This window comes from Rhyacophila brunnea, unplaced genomic scaffold (assembly GCF_057557595.1).
Source record: "Rhyacophila brunnea isolate RB1 unplaced genomic scaffold, BYU_Rbru_1.0 scaffold_1, whole genome shotgun sequence".
Taxonomy (NCBI): domain Eukaryota; kingdom Metazoa; phylum Arthropoda; class Insecta; order Trichoptera; family Rhyacophilidae; genus Rhyacophila; species Rhyacophila brunnea.
In genome coordinates, this window is record NW_028232751.1 from 49768216 (window position 1) to 49795333 (window position 27118).

The 27118-nt window shown below is 31.9% G+C and overlaps 1 protein-coding gene across 1 annotated transcript in view; it reads right to left on the reverse strand.

The window, feature by feature from the left end:
* The window catches only part of LOC147079908 (transmembrane channel-like protein), a 102248-nt gene that overhangs the window by 45971 nt on the left and 29159 nt on the right, over positions 1–27118 (reverse strand). Inside the window, exons 4-5 of the mRNA XM_085945884.1 lie at positions 11357–11468; positions 3643–3835 (exon numbers count right to left, since the gene is read on the reverse strand). Of these exons, the coding sequence (XP_085802010.1) occupies positions 3643–3835; positions 11357–11468 (305 nt within the window). The remainder of the gene's footprint in view (positions 1–3642; positions 3836–11356; positions 11469–27118) is intronic.

Sequence of the window (27118 nt, forward strand, 5' to 3'; positions counted from 1 at the left end):
TTGAAGATTGCAAAAAAGTTAAACATTAATCAATAAAATGTCGAATGGAATAGTAAAAACCTTAATTCAATTTGAAAATTCAACCATCGATATTGCATAATTGTGAAGCACAAATTACATTGACAGTAACAGGCCGATCGACTGGTCCGATCGTTTACCACGTTCATTCCAATCTTGAAAAATCTGTTTTGAGTCGCTCCCTGGATTCGTGACCGAATAGGAATAATTCCTATTTTTAAGCACGATTCACACGAATATTATCGAGATCATACGAAAATATCCAAATTCGCCTTAATCTTACATTCCGAAGTAGTAATTCAACTAAAAATTTATTTTACATATTATAGCAAACATTACAAAATAAATTATAAATTTAAGACGTTCACAATATGACATTTAAAAACAAAAATTATATTAAAACAGTACTTATATTATAAAAATAAAATAAAATAGTTGCAGAAAAACAGTATAGAGAGTATATATACCTAAGTATATAAAAAAAATAGATACCTACATGGAAGTATACCGAATGAGCTAGGTAGACCCTATTTTAATAATTTATCCAATAATAATCTTATAGGAATTTTTGTTGTTTTTTTTTTAGTTCTTCAAAGTTTCAAATATTCATTTCAAAAGGCACTTATCTTGAAATATTTGCCAAAACAAAATAATTGTTAATGTTTTTGTATTTTTTATAGATATTGGGAAGCGAGGAAGAATAAAAAAAAATATTCGTACAATTTTTCATTAATTTAATTACATTTTATAAATAATTTGTATAATTAGCGATCATTGGCAATTGTCAAATAATTCGGCATCAGCATAATTCGCAAACAGTCATCGGTGATCAGCGGTCAAACGTGTTCGATATTTGGATTTAATTTAATAATTTCATATGAGAAAAAGAAGATTCACATAAATATTATGTACTTCCAAAAGATACTAAAATTCGAAGATAAACTTATTTTACATAATATGAGTCATTTTTCAAATCAATCAACTGTAATTCGAAATTACCCACGTCCATTAGTAAAATCATTGCAATGGTTTTATATTTATTTAAAGGCGATGATAAGAAACTGAAAATTTTATGAATCTCATTAAAATAAGTAAACCTCTTGTTAAATTAATCCAATTTATTCTAATATAGTGAAATAATTTTCGTTTATACTAATCTTTCGAATTAAAAAAAAATGAGTATATTCCGTCTATCGTAGTTTTTTTATATGCATACCTACTAATAATTTCTGTTTGAAAGAATTGACTGAAAAAATCATATTATCGGTAATGGTTCTTGATTTCAAAATTTATCTCATTCAATATTGACGTTAGATCGTTCAAAAATGCTAGTTTTAAAAGCCGTTGATTAAAATGTTCTTATTCCACGTAATACACTCTTGAAACTTAACAAGAACATAATATCCTTTGATGATCCACCTTACTTCATTGTGAATCAGAAAATCTTTGTAATATATCTCAACTTCCATAAATATATTGAATTTTCGACCGCGATATTATTTTTTTCATCAATGGCTGCAAATTTAAAATATTGAAATGATCATTATTTTCAAAATTCAGGATAATAATTCAGATCGACAGGTCTGAAACCCTTAATAATTTAGTGTTAGTAAAAAACTATGAATGTAAGTAGTGTTATTTCGTTGATTTGGGTACAAGATAAAATTGATGCTTTTGCACGATATATTATGTTTGGTCCATAAACTAATATATCATTTTTTTATACCTAATTCTTTGTGAATTGTATTTTTAAACAAAATAACGTTTTAATGTGTTTGCGGATTGTAAAATATTTTATATGATACATATAATGCGTTCTCATTCAAAGAGGTTAAGAATAGTGTTGTCATTACTAGCGATTCCAATCCCGGGATCCCGAGCTATTTTCAATACCTATGAATCCCGGGATTGATAAACATGATCCCGGGATTTCGGGATTGATTTTTTTTATCAATTTTTATGGAAAATAAAATAAAAGCGAAAATATAACAGAAAAAATACTTTCAATAAAAAATAGCTATAGTAGAAATAAACTTAGTTTGAATGAAGTTTGATTTATACCCATGTGTAGGTTGCCGATTCATTTTATTTTTTCACATAAATTATTAAAAATTTAAAGATTGGAAAAAAAACAATGCTTCGCACTATTAACAAAGTTATTCCACCATGATATCCATACGTTTTACGGAGTTTCAGATTTGGCTGACTAATTAGATTTATGAAGCGGAAAGGCCATAAGTACGCCATGATTATTTGCTATTCTATTTTAAATCTCGCTAATCCATTCATTAGGTTTTTACTATCAGAAACAGCAATCTCCTATTACATTCACATTATTATTTTATATTACAATATTATTTACTCCGTTAAACTTGTGTATTTCCAAGATTGAACGTATACATTATTAACATTAAATGTCTTAAATAGTATAAATTATAGATTTATTTTTGACCGATTTTATCAATGTTATTTGTAAATATAAAATTTTTATATAAACAGTGGAAAAAATGCCAATCCCGGGACCAGTCCCGGGATCCCGGGATTGTCAAATTGTAATCCCGAAATCCCGGGATCAGAATTTTGGCTCGGGATTGGATTCCCTAGTCATTACACTTATTATTGATAGACTGTTATATTTATTTAAAATGTCACCTCTAATACTGTCTACATGCTTAGTATTAAGTTTATAGAAAATACAACATTTTTAATAATGGCAAGTACATACTATTACTTCCCATTATAATTCCAAGAAATAAAACAAAATGTACATGAAAAATGGTGTATAAGCATTAATAATGTGCAATGCAGAATGATTATGATTTAGAAATTTCCGTGAATAGTTTCTTATAATTACAATAAATAATAATACGAAAACAATACATATATTTCAAAAAATACATATGTGTGTAAAAATATGCGGGTTCGGTGAAGCCAAGAGAAACCTTTTTTCTCTTAAAGTCGAACACTTTTATATTAATTACGCTACAGCACGAAACTAATTCAGGTCATAGGAAAATGACCGAAGATTATTCGATAAGATTTCATTAGCCTAATGGGTTTGATATAAAATGGTGGATGGGTTTGTAGATAGTGGTGATGGTCGGGCAAGGGATGAAGGGGTGTTCTATGTGTGGGAATGTCAAAAAATTCCACGCCATACGCAAATGAATAGATTAGCGATGTTCGCGATGCTAGATAAGAGGCAGGTACGCAATAAAGTTGATTAAAAAACATATTAAAATGACAATGTCGCCGATTTCTGTGTAAGGGTGTGGGACGCAATAAAGCAAAAATCAAAAAATAGTAATAATTATGATATCTGCCCGCTGACGTGACCCAATGCCGAATCCACAAGTTGGAAATAGTTCGTTTTTCAGCACGTCTTTCTGATGTAGGTTGGTATACGGAATGTTCTTTCGGATTTTATTTTGAGTAGGTATCTACACTTTGTCAAGTTTCGTATCAGAATGATATTTTAAGCTACAAAATACGTAATAAATAATACAAATTTTGTTAAAGTCAAAGTAAATTCAAAAGAGAGTGATTACCATGTGTGACTGGTTCGATATAATTCGTACCTAGAATGGGAAAACAATATTACTTAAATTTGACAGTATAACTCACTCTCCGGAGCTGACGGTGAATGCAGACGATCGGCGCCTGGCACCGGTCGATGATGGCCCGTCAGCGGCGCCAAAAGGAGACGATGCCCTCCTGCTTCTGCCAGCGCCGCGACGAGATCTGCGAGAGCTGGCTCTCCGCTGCATGATGGCCGAAACTGACGCTGAATAGTCTTCGTCTTCCGAAGCCTCTGCTTCTGGATGTTGGGAATCTAGATAAATATTGAAAATGTACTGATCACAAACATGAATATTCAATAAAGGAATGTAAATATGTATTATTTACTGTTAAACTTGATAGTCTTAATAACTGATTATTCAATATATGAGTCGCTTAGAATCATAACTCACATATTGCAATTTTGTCGTTTTTTAGTTAAATATGCCAAGTGATTCTAAATGAATTAATCTATATACCGAAAAATAGTTGAGTATTAAAAGTTAATTTAAACCATGTGAAAATCGTTGACAAACTTCATTGTTGGTGTAATATGTCGTATATTTCAAAGAATAGAGTTTTGTCACCAACGCCTTCCTAACCAATCGGGGAGCTCTATTTCTCATAGTATGCTGTATGTCTGCAACGTTAGGAGTATTAGGTATATATATTTAAAAAAAAAAAGTTATTCGACTCTCTCACTCATTAATATTCTAGGGAGTTCAATACTGTTCTTCTAATTACAAAAAATAGTGCTCTGTTGGTTTTTAGCGATTATCTCAAAACTTGATTTTTGGAATATGTGAGTTATGATTCTAAGCGACTCATATATCCTATACTTATTCTATAAAAATTTATTATATATTTTTTAATTTCTATACTTACTTAATTATAAGTGAATAACTAATAATTATAAGTAATTTTATCGTTTCAATATTTTTACAAATGAAACATTATACAGCCAAGTAGGCGTTACAAGGTATTTTAGCTTCTGAGGTAGTAGCGATAAAATAAATGCGCCTCTTACGTACACCTTACTACTAATAAATTTTAATGTTCCCTCTAAGCCAGCAATACTCAACCTGCGGCCCGCGAGCCACATGCGGCCCTTTGAGCTTTTATGTGCGGCCCGAAACACATTTATTATCAGGAATTTCGTATGTCTTGATATTCGTTTCGACTTTGACGCACAGATAGTGACACCCGAAGAGGATTGTCATTATGGTCCACATCAGATCTGGTATAAGAGTGTTTCTATTGCACACGATTAATTTAAAAAACACGCATAATTTTTAAAATCTCAAAAATGTTTTGTAAAAAAGGGGAGGTTTCATGATTTTTTTCGTCACACCAGTAGTGATGCGGCCCGCGTTACTTTACAAATATATGTATTTGGCCCGAAGAAAAAAAGGTTGAGTATCATTGCTCTAAGCTGTGCGCGTTTGCGCGCGCACACCTACCAGAATATGTCGCACACATGTTTTCACAACCCGCACGGTCCTCACACAAAAATGAGCCGTTGCCCGGAATAACGTTGTATCCAACAATATTCTTGTTTTGAGAAAAATGGAAAAAACTAAATCAGTTATGTTTTTTTACATTTTATATTTGAAATACAATAAACAAACAATTATTAAGAGTTTTAAAATATAAAGTGTGAAGAAAGACAATTAAATTTGAATTTATTACAAAAAAATATAGTGAATTAATGGAATAATGTTGTATATGAAAATTTCACATACAACATTATTCCACAAAATGCTTTTTATTTATTCTACTTCACTCAATAGTGCCTTATAGAAAGCAGCGTGCTCATCTAGCATGAATTCACACATATCATTGAGGTCTTTGAGCTTAGCAGCCTTGATTGGCAGCGGATTGGAGTACATTGGAGTGAGTTCCAAGCTCCCTAACTGCATGAAATTTCTCCGTACGTTAGCCAATCTTCCCCGTCCTCCACGAAGAGGTGGTAGAAGACTGTATGATGTCCATGATTCCAGTTCATTGTGGGAGGTTCGAGCTCTGATTGTCGTGGGATCATCAGCAGAGAGCTGAAGCCAAATGGCACCAGTGATCTTCATTTTTGTTGGTCTCTGCATTGCATTTTCAACATCTGTGAAATTTTTAAAGTCAATGCGATCCATATTCTGTATATGAAATGGGTTGTTTGGACGGCTTTCTTTAATAACCTGATTCCACTGATCCGGCACCATTACCTTCGAAACCCGTTTCCTTTGCTCTATTAAAGCAAATTCACGGTCACAAAGCATAAGTCAATCGGTGAGTGATTATCATAATTAGCACTATCTTCGTCTGCTCTCTGAATACGGCGTCCGACATTCAATTTCTCGATACATGAGACGAGATAATGACTCTGTCCATTATGATTTAGCAACCTGAATGCTGATTGTATTTCTGTCTTAATGTTAAAATCGAGAACACATCCGCGATTCAAACATTTTTCGGCACAAACGCGACCCTGCGAAAAATAGAAAGAAACGATTAAAAAATTTGAAAAGGTATTATATTAAGTAACAATATAAAGAGTAATATAATGCAAGCATTATTATCAAATAACAATATGGATAAATCATTTGAATACAATCGATTAACGTTCGACGAGGAATAATATGTCGAACATAGTAATTTTATTCGTGACATCAATAGAACTGTCAAATCGTATACAACATTATTCCACAAACCTGTTTCGGTGGCTCAATTGCAGGTTTAATAATATTTTTTCTGGATAAATATTCTTTTCCTGCATCCTTCAACTTCTTGGCTTTATTATCTCTCCAGTTTAAAACATTGGATGTCCGTTTTCTTCCTTTATTTATATGAATTAAGCCACGCTCCGTGATATTGACGGACGGCGACGCCATTTTGACAACTGCATAGACAACGTTCTTCCATAAACCAATAACTTTAAAATGCTGCCACAAGCTTAAATATTGTTTCCCGACCATAATACTTACCTTAAAAGATGCATAATAACATACCCAACATTATTCCATCAATAACTCAACATTGACAGTTTTGTTGGATACAACATTATTCCGGGCAACGGCTCAAATATTGTAAAAGAAAGTTTCAAGAAGAGATCATCATATCCGTCCCGTTCTATCGCATGCCAAAGTATACGAAAAAAAGATGCTTGCGTATTTTAGTGTTTAGCAATGACCACCTATGTGCCGGACCCTCTTCATTTCTTATTCTTTGACATCTTAAAAACACAATCATTGCTGAACTTTTAATTACCACATTTACCACGTTAATTATATCTAATGGTCAAGTACTCCAAACGCGCCAGTCATGGCTGAGCACTAAATGAGTTACTTGCAAGAAACATTGCCAGTACAGTCCCATAGTAGTCCTTATTGTAAAAACATCACAGTTCTTATACTATTTTTTAATCAGTAAAGGTGTTCGTGCCAAAAACAGTGTTTTTTACTTAAAATTTTTATAATACAAAACTAATAATCAATTTTTGTAATAAAGATCTGCAGGTGTGTTTATTGTACGTAACAAACAATTCAAGTGAACAATACGATTGCTTGCACAGTTACATAATATATAGTATAATTTATTATACTTATTAATTATATAAAACTTATCCCCTAAAAATGTCAAAAAGGAGTGGATGTGATATTACTTCAAATGCGATCATTAAGAAGAAATCCTGCGATAATTTTAAATTGGAATGGCTCCCTGAAATCGTCGAAACAGAAATGCCATCTTCAATGCATTCGCAAAGGTAAAAATTGGTGATATATTTTTTGTTTATTCAGAAACAGATGATTGTATCAAACACATCATATGTTCCGCAGCAAATATGCAAGGAGGCTTCTTTCCATACGTGAATTGAATGGAGGTTGTGTATTAAACTTAAATCCATTTAAGTCAAAAACTACACCGGGAGCTATTACGAAATTGAAAAATATGAAAAGAGATGGACTTTTGAAAATAATGACGGAAACACCCGAAGAACGAAAGAATAGAATTGAGATCGCTGAGCGCAAAAAATCTGATGTGTTTTAGTCAAATTTTTAATCGATAATGTACTATTGGCTATAAAAATAAAAGCTTCTACGCTTTCTGTACAAGATATTCATAATCGTGTCTAAATACACAGATATTCCCGAATATTATGCGTTCGAATTCGTCGAACTTTGACTTAAATTTTAAACTTTGTCAGATGCGTTGATGATCCGCACACACAATAGAAAATTTAGAGGAAACGTTGCTTACTACCAACACCGGCATTTCTAAACCGGTACTCCAGTAATTATTAATACCGAAATACAGGTTTTAAAAATCCAAAATACCGAAATTTTCGGTATTATGAAATCTTACTCATTTAAGTTTTTGACGATGAATTTAATGTTATTTCTCATAGTTTGTACTGTATCTATAGTCTATGGTTTGTACTATATTTCCTAATCAATTGAGTGTATAAGTGATGTGCTGATAAAATGTAAAATATTGACTTGAATCCAATATAGTGAAATAACAATAAAACACAATTAAATAAAAAATATACCAATTTATAAAATTGTCTCGATAAATTGACATAAGTACTGATATTATTTCGAAATAAAAAACATCTGTAACAAAAGTGTTCAATTATTCTTATTATTATATCACAAGTGTTGAATTGAAGAAGCTTTTCCTGCAGCTGTGCTTATTTTTTTGAGGGATTTAGTTGAAATTATCAATCTATTTAAATTATTTGTAGAAATCATCTACTCTACAGTATTGTGATGAATACATATTTTTAAATTTCACCATAATAAATGTAGGTAGGTTTTTCTATATCATAATGTTGTAAAAGAGATTGTAATAGCTATATTTATTGATAAGTAGGTACTTACGTTTTAACGAATACCGGTATTCAATAAGAAATACTGAAAAACCGGTATTGATATTTTCATTCGGTATTGCAATCCCTACTACCAACCTATGAATAATACCTATGTAAATAGTTCCATTGTGTCCGGTTACCATACACAGAAATAGATAATTCTTATTTTTCTTTCACCCTGTCAGGCCTAGCATTCGGGCATAAGGCAAGCACAAGTTCACGCCACTTCCTTCGGTCCATCGCCAATTCTCGCGCCTCCCGCCATGCCAGAACCGCAGCGCGTAGTGCACTTTTATAGCACCTCTGCAGGGTGAGGGAGGGCTGGCCACGGCGACGGAACCCTTGAGGTTGTGCCACAAGGGTGTGAAGTGTCGCACTCACACACTCTGGCGGCAACCAGAACACATGTCCCAGCCACGTAAAGCATCTCTTCGTGATTACCTCAATCACGAAGTAATAATAAAAGTATAATGAAAATTGTATGACACGGGCCACTAATTTTTTTAATTTTTTTTCTGTTAATATAACAATTAGAGAACTCTTCATATACGTCTTACTTATAAAGAAAAGACAGTGAATTTTCATCATTTCATAATATAGGTAATTAACCAGATGAAAGACTATACAATCGATAAACACTAATTGACTATAAACGTAATATTTATTATCACATAAACACCTTGTTTTAAATAATTAAAACAAAACACAATACTATTATGTAGGTAGTACTAGTTCCAATTATTTTAATATTAGTCAGGAGTGGTTTTGTCAGCTTTAAAAGGATATTATTAATTGGTTTTCAGGCTATTTCATTTTAATTCAAAACAATACATTTCCACTAAGTATCAACAGTTAACACAACAACAGTCAAAACGCAAAAAAATTTGCGCCGAAACCAATTCTGCGCCCCTATCCGAGCTGCGCACGAGACGTCTACCCTGTTTACACATCCCTTCCCTTGTAACACCACTGAAGTTAGGTACGATAATCGAAATACCACACATTTCTGCAGTAAATAGCTATTGTCGAACAAGAACTTCTTGTCTACGTGTTAAAACTGTAAGCTAACAAGCCTCTCCTATGCAGTTAAGCGTTAAATGAGGAACGCCACTAAATTTATCATGTCATTTTACTCTTTCGTGGTGTACAGATCTATCAATTTACGTAATTTGATGCTTTGTACAATACAGATATATATAAAACGAAAAGGGGTGATATTAAAATTATTATTAGTTAACTTTTGGTTTATTACGAAGAAGAAAATGAGCCGCATCTAAAAAGAGAGTCGATATATTAATTAGACACGAGTTGCCGCCATGACAGATACGTCACTAAGAAGTTGTCCATATTATGCGACTTCAGTGACTTTCGGTTATCGACAAGATCTTGTTGTTGGACTGTAGGTTTAAAAAAGTCTAATTAATAAAAGCAGTATAATAAAATTATAGGTATTGTATTACGATTATGAAAAATTAGCTAAAATATTGCTTTAAAATTGTTAGTACGCAAGTTAAAACTAAAAATGTGGATAGATTCTGATGCAATTTAGGAATTAAGGTAAAATAAATTTTGTGAATAAGTAGGTTCCTGGATTCAAAATCACAAAAAAATGCCGCCGATATTAATGAAATTTAATAAATAATACAGCGGAATCACAGGTAAGTCGTGATTATTAGGTATGATGCATGCAAGTGATTAAATTTATAAAGCACATTGGCCGAAATCGATTGAGAATTTCATGGTAGGAGTCTTGCAATAGAACAGCCCGTGGAATGCAAAATACGGATAAACGCGCGTTACTGCAAATCTCTGCAATTTTTTTCACATCGAAAATTATTCCAAACGAATATATATTTTTTCTATCATTTCTTGTGTGTAACCTGTGAGATTTTTTTTTATCAAATCATGTCACAGGATGTATTGAACAAATTTAGCTTTCTGCGGGATTATAAAACCTCACAAATTTTCAATAATGGAACGGTCCAGGAATTGCATTTAGATTGTCTTTATTCAATTTTCCTTATTTTGCTTTAAATAAATACTTGCAGTAATAGTTTTTGCCGATCATTTTGAATCATCATTGTTGCTGTATAACTGCCATTTTGACAAAGTAAACTGTTAAAGTTGACTTCAGTATATCGAATAGAAGCAGTGGTTGCCTAATGGTGTTTATGTGTGTCGAACAATTACCGTCGTTCTAATCCAACTTAATTAATTGTGTGTCCTAACTACATTTTATTCTTAACCTTATTAACTTTTTATTTGACATATGCGACTATTGTGGTTTTTACATAACTATCGTGGCTTAATATATTATTGTATTTTAATTATAAAAACATATTGTTATTTTTTATTACACCAAGAGAAGGCCTAATGGAAGGTACCCATAGCTCAAATATATAAAAAGAAAACTTTTTTCCACGTTTGATTCACTGATACTACATCTCGTTTACCACTCATGAGAAGACAAGCATTTATCCAACGTCAGTAGCTACCTACAAATGCCATTTAATTTCGAAGTACGAGTACATTACCTGTGCGTATATTATTTTAATACTTAACTAGTAACCTACAACATCAATCCAATAAAATATTAAATAGCGAGGCAATCCGTTACTAACAGCAGGAACAGAATATATTATAATGGGTACCTTTGTGAAAATGGAAGGGACATTTCAATGTTTCTATTGAAATAACTACTTTTTTATTGATATGTTAAACATATTTTGCCGAATTCTATTTCATCTGGCGTTCCATTATTAACGCGGAGCTGTGTTAAGTATTCATGGTTATAATAAATCCCTGGTTATTATATACAAATTAAATGCTCACAAAACAGGTACGTGAACAATTCGACTTATATTAGTTTTAACTTATTACCTGGAAATCGGACTTCCATGCTAGTAGCTGGTGGAGTACCGGGAGTAAAGAGGTTCAACTTTGTGGAAGTATCTTCAACGTCTGCCCACGTGACTGACAGACGGTCCACGGATGGCTGAGGAGACGCTGGGCCTATGCCTTCGTATAAATCCTGGTAGAAATAATGACACGAGAAATTAGATTATAAGCCATTAAAATATCAGCGCAAATATAAGTCAACGCTAACTAGTTTAAAAAGTTTTAGAACTACAATCACACTTTGGTAAATAAACTTATGCAAAAATCATATAAAAAAATAGAAAGTAGGTATATTGAACATAAAAATAAAATATTCATTTAATAAGCAAGTGTTATACAATGTTGATGAAACCCTTATTCTAATCTAATGGAGCGTAAACAATATATATTATTATACAATATATGCAAAAACGGACCCCAGGTTTCCTCAAATCGTTGTTCAAACTAACTCAATCTGACAATTTTACTAATACAGCAACACACACCTATAGCCAAAGTTCTGGAAGTCGAAATAAAGTTTATTTTTTTAATATTTTTCTATTCGAAGTCGTAGTTTATAAAATTAAGTGCATTGAACTATTTTTTTTCTCACCATTTTTAATTATATATTCTTCATTGTTCATTATGGGAAATCCAATGTTGGAAATACGTACATTTTTCCTAATGATTTCAAAAGCAAATATTGAGTTTACAGAGAATATAGGATTTAAAAATGAATCAATAACACATTTTACAAAATTTAAAAAAACATCTTAATTAGTATAAAATATACTATATTCAAAAAAGGAGATATGATTTTTTTATTTATTAACAAATATAAATCCAATAACATGGGTGTCCGATAAGGCGACACGATCTCACCCAAATTATTTACCGCTACTCTGGAAGATCTATTCGGGCGACTTGACTGGGAGAACAGTGGAATCACCATTAACGTTGAATATCTTAGACACCTTCCGACGACATTGTTGTATTTGCAATCGACCCTGAAGACCTTCAGGACAGAATCCAGGATCTTTCAAATGAAAGCCGCTAAGCAGGTTTAAAGACAAATATCTCAAAGACAAAAGTAATTATAAATTGCTTTGCTGAATCAAAATGAATCCTCATAAATGGCAATCAAATCGAGCGGGTCAACAACTACATCTTCGACAACAAACAATGTATATTGACATATTATGTGGTTGGTATGTATGACGAGGTTCCATGAATAAACAGATCATGACATAACAGAGCATAAACAAACAAAACATGAAGAAACAGAAAGGTGGCAGGACAGCCAGGAGCAAAATAAAACATTCATTTTTGTTGTATCTAAATATTTCATAAATAAATACATCGAAACGTCTACCTATTGAATTGAATACGTTTGAAAAATTTCCGATGATTTAACAGAAACGTGACGTTTAAAATCCACATTTTCTTACATACATACCGTATACAATTCGCCACATTACTATTCACGTCCAACATAATGACGTTTTCGTCGCTTAATACCTTCTTATCCTTTATTGACGAATGGAACCGATTATTTTAATTCAAATACCACTATATACGCATTGACGAACATAATTTTTTCCCGGTGAAAAAACTTTTTTGGATCGATTCACAATCCTCACATTATCTGACAGCGCCCCACTGAAATTATTCTATAGATAAATAGATATTCCACATTTGATTTTTTTTAAATCCTTCTTTATGGCTATTAACACACTATATTTTATAGAATAATTACCTAAATATATTTGAGGCTATCACTTTCATAGATTACAATAGTGCTTATTTATGTTAAATTTGAATTTACTGAAGACAAAATTGCCATTGCAAAGAATGAAACAAATTTAGATCTTTATTTTAAACAATTTGACAATAGTGAAAGACATCATAATATTATAACAACGGGTCATATTATAATGTTGTAATATCTACATATTATTATTTATATCAATCCACTAAGGGATGAAGGGCTTCGCAATCTGACTCTGCTACTATCGGTTATACGAATTTATGATATTATACCTATTTGTATCGTCCTTATCATCATCGACCTGGATCAATCCACTGCTGGATAAAGGCCTCCCTAACCTAATTCCACTCCTTTCTGTCATATGAATTTGCTATAATTATCAAAAATCGTTGATATTATTTATCTATCTATCTATCTGTTGGATGAAGGCATCTCTAAGTTGTGTGTATTTCGGTCCGTCATATGAACTGTTATATTTATCAAAACAGCTGATATTATATTTGCTCATTCATATCGTCATCATCAACCATATATAGAATAATTACCTAAATATATTTGAGGCTATCACTTTCCATAGATTACAATAGTGCTTATTTATGTTAAATTTGAATTTACTGAAGACAAAATTGCCATTGCAAAGAATGAAACAAATTTAGATCTTTATTTTAAACAATTTGACAATAGTGAAAGACATCATAATATTATAACAACGGGTCATATTATAATGTTGTAATATCTACATATTATTATTTATATCAATCCACTAAGGGATGAAGGGCTTCGCAATCTGACTCTGCTACTATCGGTTATACGAATTTATGATATTATACCTATTTGTATCGTTCTTATCATCATCGACCTGGATCAATCCACTGCTGGATAAAGGCCTCCCTAACCTAATTCCACTCCTTTCTGTCATATGAATTTGCTATAATTATCAAAAATCGTTGATATTATTTATCTATCTATCTATCTGTTGGATGAAGGCATCTCTAAGTTGTTTGTATTTCGGTCCGTCATATGAATTGTTATATTTATCAAAACAGCTGATATTATATTTGCTCATTCATATCGTCATCATCAACCAGGATCAATCTACTGCTGGATGAAGGTTATCCCAACCAAATTCTACTGTTCTTGGTAATATAAATTACTATATTTTTCAAAAATTTTATATACCTACCCATTTATATCGTCATTATCGTCATCAACCTATATCAATCCGCTGCTGGATGAAGGTCTCTTTAAGCTGATTCCACACGTGTCAGACGATATTCTGAAGGAATAGACTACGCATATGACCCAAAATTTATATTGGAAGTGACGACATGCAAATCGTAATACTGATAAATCAGCAAAATGTCAAACTGTCTGAGGTGAATGAAAATCCATCCCGAAGGGAAAACTATAGCGCCATATATGCATACTTCACAATTATATTAAAATCCAACACCATGTCATTAGAACGCCAAACTGTCTGCAAAACCTAGCGAGACAGACTGGCGACCGCCACCTGGCTCTGCTAGTAAATATTTAATATCGATAGTCTAACATTGACACATCGTACCTATCTGAAATTCAATATTTTTGATAGGGGGTAGTTAAAATGTTATACAAAAACTATTAAATGATATTAAATAAAAATAAAAATATAATACATTAAGCGTATTTTTGTTATCAATATTAGAACATCAATATTAAATATTTATACTTAAGTTTTATATGTATTTAATTGTGAAATATTTCGATATTGCAAAAATGAATGTTTTATTTTTCCTTTGGCTGTTCTGTTTTTTCATGTTCTGTTTCTTCGTGGTTCTGTTTTATCCGGTTACCTTATAAGGAGATTGCTCGCTGAACCAAACTGACACGGAGTACATTTGAGTGCCAGAATAGTATCTTTAAAGTGACCTCCCTTTGTGTCTTAACACAATCACTGCTGAAGTTTACCACATTTAAATAACACGTTAATTATATCGAATGGCCAACTGCTCCAAACGCGCCAGTCGCGCTGTTAGCACTAAATGAGTTAAGCGTAAAGTGAAATGTTTGCTAACAAAGCTCATGTATGAATGTGAAACGTGGACATTTATTGTAAGAGAAAACCAATAATTATGTATAGCGCAACTTAGCATGGAAAGGTGCATGTTGGGCATTACACGTAAAGATCACAAAACCAACGAAAAAGGAAGCAAACAAGAGTACGTGCTGTGATACAGGTTGCTAAGAAGATAAAAATAGCAATGAGCTGGACATGTCACTTAGCGAATGGATAACCGCTGGACAAATGCCGTCATGCAGTGGAATCTAAGGGACGCTAAACATTCACAGGGATGCCCTAAAATCCGCTGAATAGACAGATTCAAAAACTTCGATGGATGTACGTGACAGCAAAAAACTAGGGAAGAGAAGATTGTAGGGAACTAGGGGAGGCCTCCATCTAGCAGTAGATCGACCCGGCTGATGATGCTATCACCATAATATTGTAATAGATATTTGGATTGTAGCCGCTCGTTTTTTTTCCTTTTTTCCACGATGTTACGGACTGGTTGTAGAAGAGATTTTTTATGGCCGCTGCAACGATCCCAAACTTTGAAGAAAGAAGGCGAACAACACGCGGTGATAACCCAAAATAATACGATAACGATAACAAACAAACTTGAGAATCTCAAACAGAGGCATAAAACAGTGGCGACGGGTAGAGGTAGGCTTATAAGTTTCGATATAAACAGTGCATACTAAGCCTTGTCCATCAGATTAGATTGCAGACAGTGTTTGTCAGTTTTTAAAATTCAATTAAACCCTGTCTAATCAAACCGATTGTAGGTAGATAATAGTAAAAAATATTCGTTTATCTATAAAATATTGTTTTGTTGTTGTTTAGGCAGGGATTAATGAATTAAAAAAAAATAACCAACACCATCTATGTATTCTTAATTCAACGCAAACAAATAAGTATTTTCCGAAAAATTGTGCACAATTTTTGTCGAATCGCCCATATACATAAACTATTATGGTTTTGTTTAGGCGGTGTTTAGTATAATTTAATTTTAAAAACTAACCACCACCACCTGATGGTATTCCCCCTTGGATTTTAAAGAGCTGTCATAAGTTGTTAACTGACCCCCTACTATATTTATATAATCTCAGCCTAAGTACTTCTGTCTTTCCAGATTGTTGGAGCCTAACCCATATTCGTCCAGTGCACAAAAAAGGCTCGCGCTCTGAAATAATACATTTTCGCCCGGTTGCTGTTCTATCTGCACCAGCTAAATTATTTGAGTCTATTTTGAATTGGTATATTTATAAACATGTAGACAGTCAACTGACTGACGCTCAGCATGGATTTCGATTAGCTCGGTCAACAGTTACAAACCTTATGACGTATACTGAGTACATATCTCATTCGGTGAACGTAAATTGTCAAGTGGACGCAATTTATACAGATATGTCAAAGGCTTTTGATCGGGTAGATCATGATACTCTCATTAAATAATTAAGTGCAGTAGGTGGATCTATTAATTATATCAACTTTTTCAAATCTTACTTTTCGCATCACTGTCAATATATTGTATAGTGTGCGGGGTGTAGATCTGACGTCTTTCAAACTTATTCAAGTGTTCCCCGAGGATCAAATCATGGCCCAATTATGTTCCTTATATTCTATAATGTCAATGTTATAAATGGAATAAAGTTTTTACTATTAGCAGACGATTTAAAATTATATGCGTCAATTCGCAGTGAATTAAATTGTCACATATTACAAAATAATCGCAATTCAATTGAAATTTGGTCGAAAAAAACTCGAATTTAATACTGACAAATGTGTGTCCAATTATATTCAACTATAATACGTCAAATAGATTATTACTGAAGCGTCAATCAGAAATTAAAGATCTTGGCATATTGTTTGACTCACGTTTATCATTTCGCTCACACATCACTTCTACGGCATTGCGTGCGAGCAAGCTTCTAGGGTTCGTCATGAGACAAGCCAAGCCATTCTAGAATCCAACTGTTTTACGTACACTCTAAGTGTCGTTTGTACGGAGTATTCTTGAGTATGAGTCCATTATCGGGAGTCCTTATGAGGTTTCCTATAAGCTTGTTTTAGAGCGTGTTCAGAAAAAAATTCCTCGTCATCTTTATTTTAAAGTTTATAATTATTTTCCTTTTGACAGCTTCTCGAACGAGTATTTTCCGACTAACTTTCTTCAAGGTATACTCGCCTTTCATTCTCTTGAAGCTCGTAGGTCACTTCTGCTCTTAAAGCATTTTCCCTGCTCTCACGTGGTATAGTTTCCAATCCCGATATTCTAGACAATTTGATTTTTTTTTTATTTCTATTGTAGGTATATAACTATTTTTTTCTTTTTTTTTTTCTACCTTGTTTTTTTTTAACTGATTACTTGTACTTTTTATTCTAAATATCATGTTGTGAACGTCCTGAATTAATAATTTATTATGTACTCAACGTGTATTTTTTAAATAAATAAATTAGTATTTTTAATTAAATGAAAACAAGTACCTAAGTATGACTGACAAAGTTTACCGTGCACTGTTTATGTCGGATTTTAACAGCCTACCTCCACCCCTCGCCACTGAAATACAATATTATGGTTCCATGAATAAACAAAATATGATAAAAACAGAAAATGAATAAACAAAACACGAAGAAACAGAACGTGACAAAACAGAACAGCGATAATAATAATATAACTATGACCTCTCAAGAAAAATATAACATTTAATATTGAAATTTTCGTATCTCTATAATATGTTGCATAGATTTATAATATCATAGGTTTTCAATACGCCGTGAAAAAAATCAAATTACCTGTATAATTTCTGCATTACTAATCGCTGGAAAGCCTCACTTAAACCGAACTCAACTCGATGTTGCCGGCAAGCCAGGTATATTTCGTCTTAATCAATCTAATATGTTCAAAATGCCGTTGACTAGGTACAACGAAATAATCAGTTTTATAATTCTGTAGATATAAAAAAGGAAGATCACCTTTTTTTCAAATTAAACCATGGAATCATTTGAGGCTGCTGCTGAAAGATGTCCTAAGACTACAAATAAATTGTTGTGAAAGTTTTCACAACGCAAACGCATTGTTTCATTGTAGTCACCAAGCATTATTGGAACCTATCAGATGGATTAAGACGAGATATAGCTTCCCAGCGATTATTATTAGCCAATGCCTACATAGGTCAACTTGAAGTTAAAAAAAAAGGTTTGAGACCCTTAGTAATCGAGTGGCAATAGTTGTGCATGATTATCAAAATCAAGCTGATAAATTGAGGTTTTTACGCCGAATGGCCAACATGCAGTAATTATATATATCGATGTTCTAACATTGACACCTCGTATCGGACATTCAATATTTTTGACAGGGGCGTGTTAAAATGTTAAATAAAATCAGCTAATCAAATTAAGTAAAAACAAAAATACAGTTATATTAAAAATGTCTCACTTAAATTATTTTACTACGTTTTTATTTGGTCGTATTCTTATTTGTCCGGTGGTTGTTTATCCAGTACAAATCTTGCAATCGATTTTTAACTAACTTCCCGACTAGCTAGACATTTGAAACTTTTAGAATATATCAGAACACGATGCCAATGCATTTTTTTAATAATTTTAGCCATCTTTATGTACAATTGAATTCATTTTAAGTTAATTCTGTTTTGTATGAAAAGTTATTTCGCAAGAAATCCGTTAAAAGTAAAACACTATTATTAATATATACGTGCGTTACTATGGAAATCAATTTGAAATGTCAAAATGACATTTTGGTATTCTATATTTATTCAGTATTTCTATCAAGTACAATTTTTTTTTTGATCGTTTAAGCTAGTCAAGTCAAGTTTATATGATTCAACAGAAAATTTAAAAACGTTGCATACCTAATCTTGTAATTATTTGTTTTTATTTAATATCTAACATTTAATAATTTTTGTCGATATTAAATATTTATAAGTACTTTAGTTTTATAATTATTTAATTATTAAATATTAAGATCCTGTAAAAATGAATGTTTGATTTTCCCCTGGCTGTTCTGTTTCATCCGGTTACCAATATTATTTTCACTGTGTTATTTAGTCACGTCACACGTGTCACTCGATTTGAAGTGAGATGACGTCAGTTTAAACTGTATGTTTTTCCGAAATAGACGATTAACGAAGTATATTAATTTGACACATCGACTGCTGACTAGATAATTACTTTTTAATTACCACATTTAAATAGCATGCTAATTATATCGAATGTCTACCTCATCGTTACGCGGTAGGCGCGTCTTTAGCGTCCGATTTATTAATTTGCAACTGAGCCATTTTTTTAAATCAAAATCGAAATATACGAGTCGCAAGTCATATACAGGGGCTAAACAACTGTTTATTGATATATTTGTAATACTTAATTACGATATCAAAATAAATAATATGAAAAAAAATCATTAATCAACATTCGATGGTGGTCTTATTCAAAATAGTTAACTCTACAATTTATTTTAAAACGTAATTCTATTATCAGAAGTATGTAGTAGATAACAAAACGTGGGTATTATAGTTAATATAATTAAGGTGAAGGTCAAATTGACAGGATTTTTTTAAAGAATGGTTATAAGCCACTCGTCAAGCCCATGTTGCGTCCATGGTAGACGAATTAATAGATCGGCAGCCTGTGAAGCGATTGGCCACGGGATCAAATTCGTGGAAACATGAATGTAAGTAAGTTGTTTTTTCAATCTCCGTTTAGTGAGATGCAAAAAAATAATGGGTTAGAATAATGGTTATCTCATAATATAACCTTCACTCCTTGGACTCCCATATACTCCACTTTGTAGCAGACATGGTAATGACAATGTATTACAATGCTATGAGCAATCAGCGTTTATATGAATAAACAATGGTAAGTGGGTATTAGCAAAATTTGTTAAAAATCAATTTCATCTACATAAATTATTTATCCATGAAATCTATCTGCAATTAGCTAATCGATATAATAAACTCAAACAGTATTTTTACTATTATTAAAAAGACTTTGTATAAGTTTTAAATGAAAGCCTTTTCGGGTCATTCTAATGTTCAAAAGTTTTCTTCTTCTTTTGGCGATGTCCGATCCTAATACGATTGATCATAATATGGGCCTCCAAAGAGTGGTGGTTTGTATTAACAGTTTTTTTCTTACGAAAAATGGATGTTAGCCACTTACCCAACCTATTAGGTCCACATTCTGACTCCAAACACAAATCGAAAAACAATATGTTTATTTGCCAAACCCAGGATTCGAACCTGGGATCCACGACATAATAAGCCGACGCGTATGTCGCACGTAATCACAAATTTGGACAAGTCTACAAACTAACACATGGGTAAACCGCCAAAGTGAGGTAACACAAAATTATGCTATTCGAAACTAAAGAGGTAGAATAATTATAATATCATTCAAATGCTTATAAACGCTTTCGAAATAAGCATTAAAATCTATTTTACACAATATTGATTATTATATGTTATTTTTACACTGTAGGTATATCTTCCAGTTCCCTTGTCAAATTGAATCAATCGATCCCCGAAGCTGCCTGTATCTCATTGACCATGGTCATGAAGACCCTTTGGAGGTCAGGCATCTAACATGGTCATTACGGACGAAACGACGACTCTTTCGTTGACCCTTGAGATAAAGCACGAATATTGGCAGGTGCCATTGTATACACCCACCAACCCGCTCACAACATTCAATCAATTCGGTTTCAGAAGATGCAAACCAACGGATGACGCCATAAAGAAAGTGATTGCCATCCCTGAAAATTCCAATAGTAAATACGTTATTGAAGCTTTCCTGGACATTGCGGGTGCATTCGGCAGTGTGTCTTGGCCTCTTATTTTTAAAGACTTTCGCTCAAGCAACTACCAGGGAACTTTCTCATAATTTACATGAACTAATGGAACTTTATCATGTAAATTATGTTACTTCAGCAACAGGTCGATCGAATTATCTAACTATTTCAATATAATAATACGCAATTCGATCAAAAAGTTCCCGTAATTTTTATTTATTTCAAAAAATATTTATGTTTCAGCAATATTGGTATAGACTCATACAAACTAGTCTCGTTCCTATCAGATATAACACGTATTCCGGATTTTTTCTAATCCTCAAAACACGTCTGAAATCTATGATCGCAAAACATTAGCTTTTCATCTTTAAGAATCCATGCAAGCTGTTTTTTTCCCAGATTACTTCGCACAAATGGAAAAAAAAGCTAATAGGTATTACCTTTTATAGCCCGTACGACCGTATAATGAAAATTTGTATACAAAAAACACTAAAGAAAACACAGTTAAATGAACAAGCGTGCTTTTTTGGTCTTGGCTCTTCAGAACGTTTCCATTGAAAATGTGGTCTTTTTTAAATGTTACGCAAATTCTTTATTGCCTCATTTTCAAAATTAAAAAGCCCACTAAAATATACATCTTAGTTATTTACCGGTCAAAAACAAACTACGTAGGTAACTACTCTAATATAACTTACTGAACATTGGTGCATATGTAACAGATATATTCTTATATTATATTATAATATTATTATACCGATACCTGAAAAAGAAATATCTTCAATCGGCTACTCTTATTACAATGGCTTATTACCGGATTTTTTAAAATTTCTTTCACTAGTTATTAAACCTATACTTTTATACTTACAAGCTAAGTTTTTTTTAATATTAATTATTATTATTTTTTATCTATTTTTATATTATTTAAATACACATACACGTATTCACATAATATACAAACATAACTATCCACATACATACATTTAGATGTTTTCTATCAATACCATAATATACACAAAATTACAGTCACGCATGTAAACATTCAAATTGGATAGAGCAACGGGCTATTAGGAAAGGTCAGCTGATCATTAAGGATAGCTGGTAAGCTCTGTAACAGTGCTCTATTTATCTCTAATATTTCTTGATAGAATAATTTATAATCACCCATATTACTATGAAGTAATTTTGCAACTTTTTCAATGTCAATTGTATGATTTTCATTTAATAAATGATTCACAAATGTTTATGTATCCTATATAAGTTGTCTGAAATTATATTTTTTGATTTCCTTGTAGTTTCCCCACGTAAAATGGTGGAGAATTGTTGCAACTGTAATCTATAAATACCGGATTTACTTTTAAATTCTACGGGGTCTTTATTGTTTATCAATAATGTAATCTAATAATGCATTAATTGCATATAACCTTTGTTCACTACAAAATTTACTGTAAATTTTCGATGGAAATACATACATACATAATTTGAAAACACGTCAGATATTATAATATACCTACTAGAAATTATCTTTATTAAAAAATCCACTGGATACGTGTAAATGTGGTTTACCAATTATTGAGCCATCAAATTACGACAAAATTAACTATTCGTTTCTACATCTTGAAGCCTTTTATAAATTGCGTTAATTTTTGGCGGCAGTCAGCTTTTGTGGTTTAAGTAATGTCTTATTTATTATCTGTTATTAGAATCTCTCTAAATTTTAGTTATAATGTACATGCACTTGTTAATAATTTAATAAATATTGATTTTATTCAACAATTGATTTGAAAGAAGTCTGAAGATTTGAGAATGTAACCTTCGTATATTGAGCATACATTATTTCGTCGCATCAAAAGCAAAAGAGCACTTTTGAGTGTAAAAAAATCCGGTAGAGGTTATTTCTTAATGGTTTGAAATGAAATTCAAAGAACACGACGTGACTTATTATTACTGAAAGATTTAAATGCAGTTTATAATTATTTTTATTTTTCATATCTTCTGAAGATTCTCCTCACACCCTTTTCTGCAACAAAATCTTTTTTTTATACACATTTAAAAATAATTACACATGTACCCTTTTCTTAAATTGTTTTTGTAACCACTACACATGGCCCCCACAAAGGGTGGACTGACAGGGCTCTAGCCTGGGGGCCCGGGCTCAGGAGGGGCACGACGTGATAAATCAACTAGTTAAATGAGATAAACACACCGTAAATTTATAAGCTCTAATAGTAAAAAATGCGCTATTGGACGAGTAGAATTTTATTTTATAATTATTTTTAGTGTCTCCTGACTTATGAAAATGACTATTTATCCAACATGGCGAAGGGTCAGATGTAACTTGGCTATCACACAAGAGGGTCGTTCTCAGTGCTTCATAATATGATGCTGAGTGCTGACAATTCAAGCTGATTTATTTAAAAATTCGAAAAATCGCAAAAAAATACCCTTTATTTTACGCGGAACTCTGGAGTTCCACGAAATATCATTTGAGAAACACTACTATAGAACATTACACTGCCCTTAACCTTAGCGATAAGTTGGGGGGCCCGCCAAATGTTTATTTATTTCCACAAATGTCATTTTGCCTATTATGTAGTGAACAAATTACGAACAAAACTTCATAACTAAAAATCATAAAAATGTCACAGGTGCCCTTTTGCTTTGGGGCGACGATTTTGACCAAGGATTTTTTTCAAAAATATTTTTTTTAGTAGGTGAATTATATCTGATGTATTTTAAAATAATGTACATTCAATATATAAATATTTTTAATTATTTGTTGAACAAAAAAATAGTTTATGATAGACTTTATACTAAAAATTTAAAAAAAGACATGACAACCAAACGTTTTAGTAGGTACACACTTTAGTTTTTATTAATTATTGTTCAATAAACGAACGATATCTACCTGTCCTGATTAAAGATGTATTAGTATAGTAAGTAGTAAAATGAATTTTATTTAATTTTAATCGTCTAATTTAACTCATTATTTATATTAGAAATACATCAAATAATTACAAGATAAAAAGAACTTTTTATATATAACGTTTTTAAATTTTCTGTTGAATCATATAAACTTGACTTGACTAGCTTTAACGATCAAAAAAATTTGTACGCGATAGAAATAATACTGAAATGTCTCATTTTGACATTTCACATTGATTTCCATAGTAACGCACGTATATATTAATAATTTAGTTACTAGGACCCCAGACCCCTAGCAACCAATACTAGTGGATTGGATTAAGGATTTCTTCCGAAATAACTTTTCACACAAAACAGAATTAACTGAAAATGTACCTATTCAATTCTACATAAAGATGGCTAAAAAAATTAAAAGAATGCATTGGCATCGTGTTCTGATATATTCTAAAAGTTTCAAATGTCTAGCTAGTCGAAAATTTAGTTAAAAATCGAATGCAATATTTGTACTGGATAAACAACCACCGGACAAATAAGAATACGACCTAATAAAAACGTTATAAAAATAATGGATTATTATCTTACCTTATTAACCAGATGGAATATCACTCATATTCAAACAAACATTAAATATTTTGTCACCTTTCTAGTCACTTTCGATGACAAAATACAGCCAACAGTTCAATATTCATTTTACCATCGCATATTTTTCATGATTATAATGAATGGAGATTGCTAAAAACATATTATTTTCATTATACATTAAAGAACAATGAAATTACACTTGACCGATTTAAATTGCGCTATTTGCGCATTTTATGACATTTAGTGTTAATAATTAATTATAAATCTTGTCAGTATTACGATATACCTTTTTGAAAATGTAATTTGTTATAAAATTGTAGTTTAAATCTGTGTAGTTTCTCATTTTAGGGTATCTTCCGTGACGCATATAATATTATTTTCATGTAGATTCGATCACAGTATATACCAATCACCTGCTATAGCACGTTGATTTTAAATCATCACAGGCTCTATTTTGAAAGATAACCTTATTCTGATAGATTCAAGCTCTGTACTGTTCCATTTAAGTCGTTTTTTGCGACCCGGTTTTCGCGTTTAGGCATCTTCAGGCGCCGTGTTTACTCACCAAAGGTAAACACACACTGACTAAATGAAATAGTACATAGCTTTGAATCTATTAGAATTTAAATTCAATTTCCATCAAGTACCTTCAGTCGATAGTATTAATATTATAACCTTATTGCAAGTGAAATAATGAAATCAAGAAAAATTTGATGTCACACAGCATAATAAAAAAGGATTTAATAAAAATATTCGATGCGGTCACATAACGTGCAAATTTAATTCTAGTCTGTTGGTACTCCACACTGTAATAACGACAAAGAAAATGAATAAAATATTCCATTTAACGATTTAACTTTTTCCATGTTGGTTCCTAATTGAAGGATATGGGTGCAATGGAATTTATATTAACAGACTATTTTATACAAGAATTAGTTATTATCTATTCGCTCAACCCTAGAAACTACTAGAAACTTGCAAACTTGCAACTTCAAAGAATCTACATTGAACAAAACAACATGAGTTTTATTGACCAGTCGCGGCTTCGTATTTATGAATCGGCCAACATTATAGGACAACGTGGGTGCTAACGCAGTAGCTACCTATAATGTTAAATATTATAAAATGGTACAAAATAACTACAAAATATTATAATATTAATATGAATAAAAGATTAGATTTTAACTACGCGGTGTTAATGTAATAATATTTTCTTCCAACTAAACTTATTTTAAACTTTTTTTTACTCATACTGACCATATTAGTCATGATTGTCATGAAAGACCCAAATCGAAGATATTGAATTTAATATAAAAAAAATAATACCTTCAATGTTATATAGATTAGATATTTGCGCTATTATCACAGTATTTAACTATTTCCATTTAAAGCGTAAAGCTAATTAGGAGCTTTCTGTATCGTAGCCGATATAACATTACTTTGTAATTATTACTAAAGTTTGTTATACATGTAAACGTTGTTAGTAAGAACAGTTTTATTTAGTTTAAGGAATTTTGTAAATGGGAAACCATTTATTAGCACAGCTATTAATTTGGTTAAAACATATTTTAGAGGTGTAGCCGTCACGTTACCTTCATCACATACATTATGAATATTAAATAATCTTTTTCATAGGGTGTTTTAATTACCTTATACAAGGGATTTATTAAAAATTGATATAATTTTTTTTTGAATATTCAATTCCAAAAGTTGTCCAGGTATTTAATAAAAATAGCGTCAGGACTTTTTATAATATACCTAATGTTATTTTTTAATATTTCTTAATGACAGTTTTAAATTTTGAAAACTCTTTAGTATTATCGAGCGTTGATAGCTTTGAAATCACTTAATTTATGAACCTATGCATATGTATTAATTCACATCGGTCGACTTTCACTGTATTTTAATGTATCGAATATTGTGAGTTTGGAATACGACTGGAAACACCTGTAGACATCGGTGAACTAATAAGTACAACGCGGATGGTCTGTGAATGCCGTTGGCGAATGATAAGGCGACCACAAGCATAATGACTTCTTTCCGTGTCAAAAGAATATTCGTCTTATTGATCAGTAGGTGTATCCCACCCCATTTCTACACATTTGCTCTTTGTTCTCCGACACTTTGGACTTTCGTGCAAAGGCGCGCCTAAATCGATTCATTTCCATTCAATCAGCACATAATTTAATATGTTTGTTCCTAACAGTGATTCAATAAATCAAATGTCGTCGATAGTGGAAGAATTAGTTAGTACCTATGACAAAAGGGTGTCATTTTTTAATATAAATTATTCAGCATTCAGGGCAACTCCTGATGCTCAGTTCAACTTATCGATGGCACACAGCCAATGGGTATACATTATGGGGTTACTGCCAAAAGTTGGTAAGTCTCGAAATCATGTTATGGAGCACTGTACCTACACTCTCAGTAATCCGCCACTCGATTATCCGAAAACTACTATAATCCGCCGTTATTTTTACTAGTTGAAAGCACAAAATTAAGCTCTATAATTCGCCGGTATTCGATTGTCCGCCGCGTACAAGTATAAACGCAGATGAGACGGGCTTATTTTGGAAACTTCTCCTTCGTAAAACGTACGTTCATCGCGAAGAAAGTAATGTATTATACCAGGGAGGAAAGTGTCCAAGGACCGCATCACAATTATGCTGTACTCCAATGCAA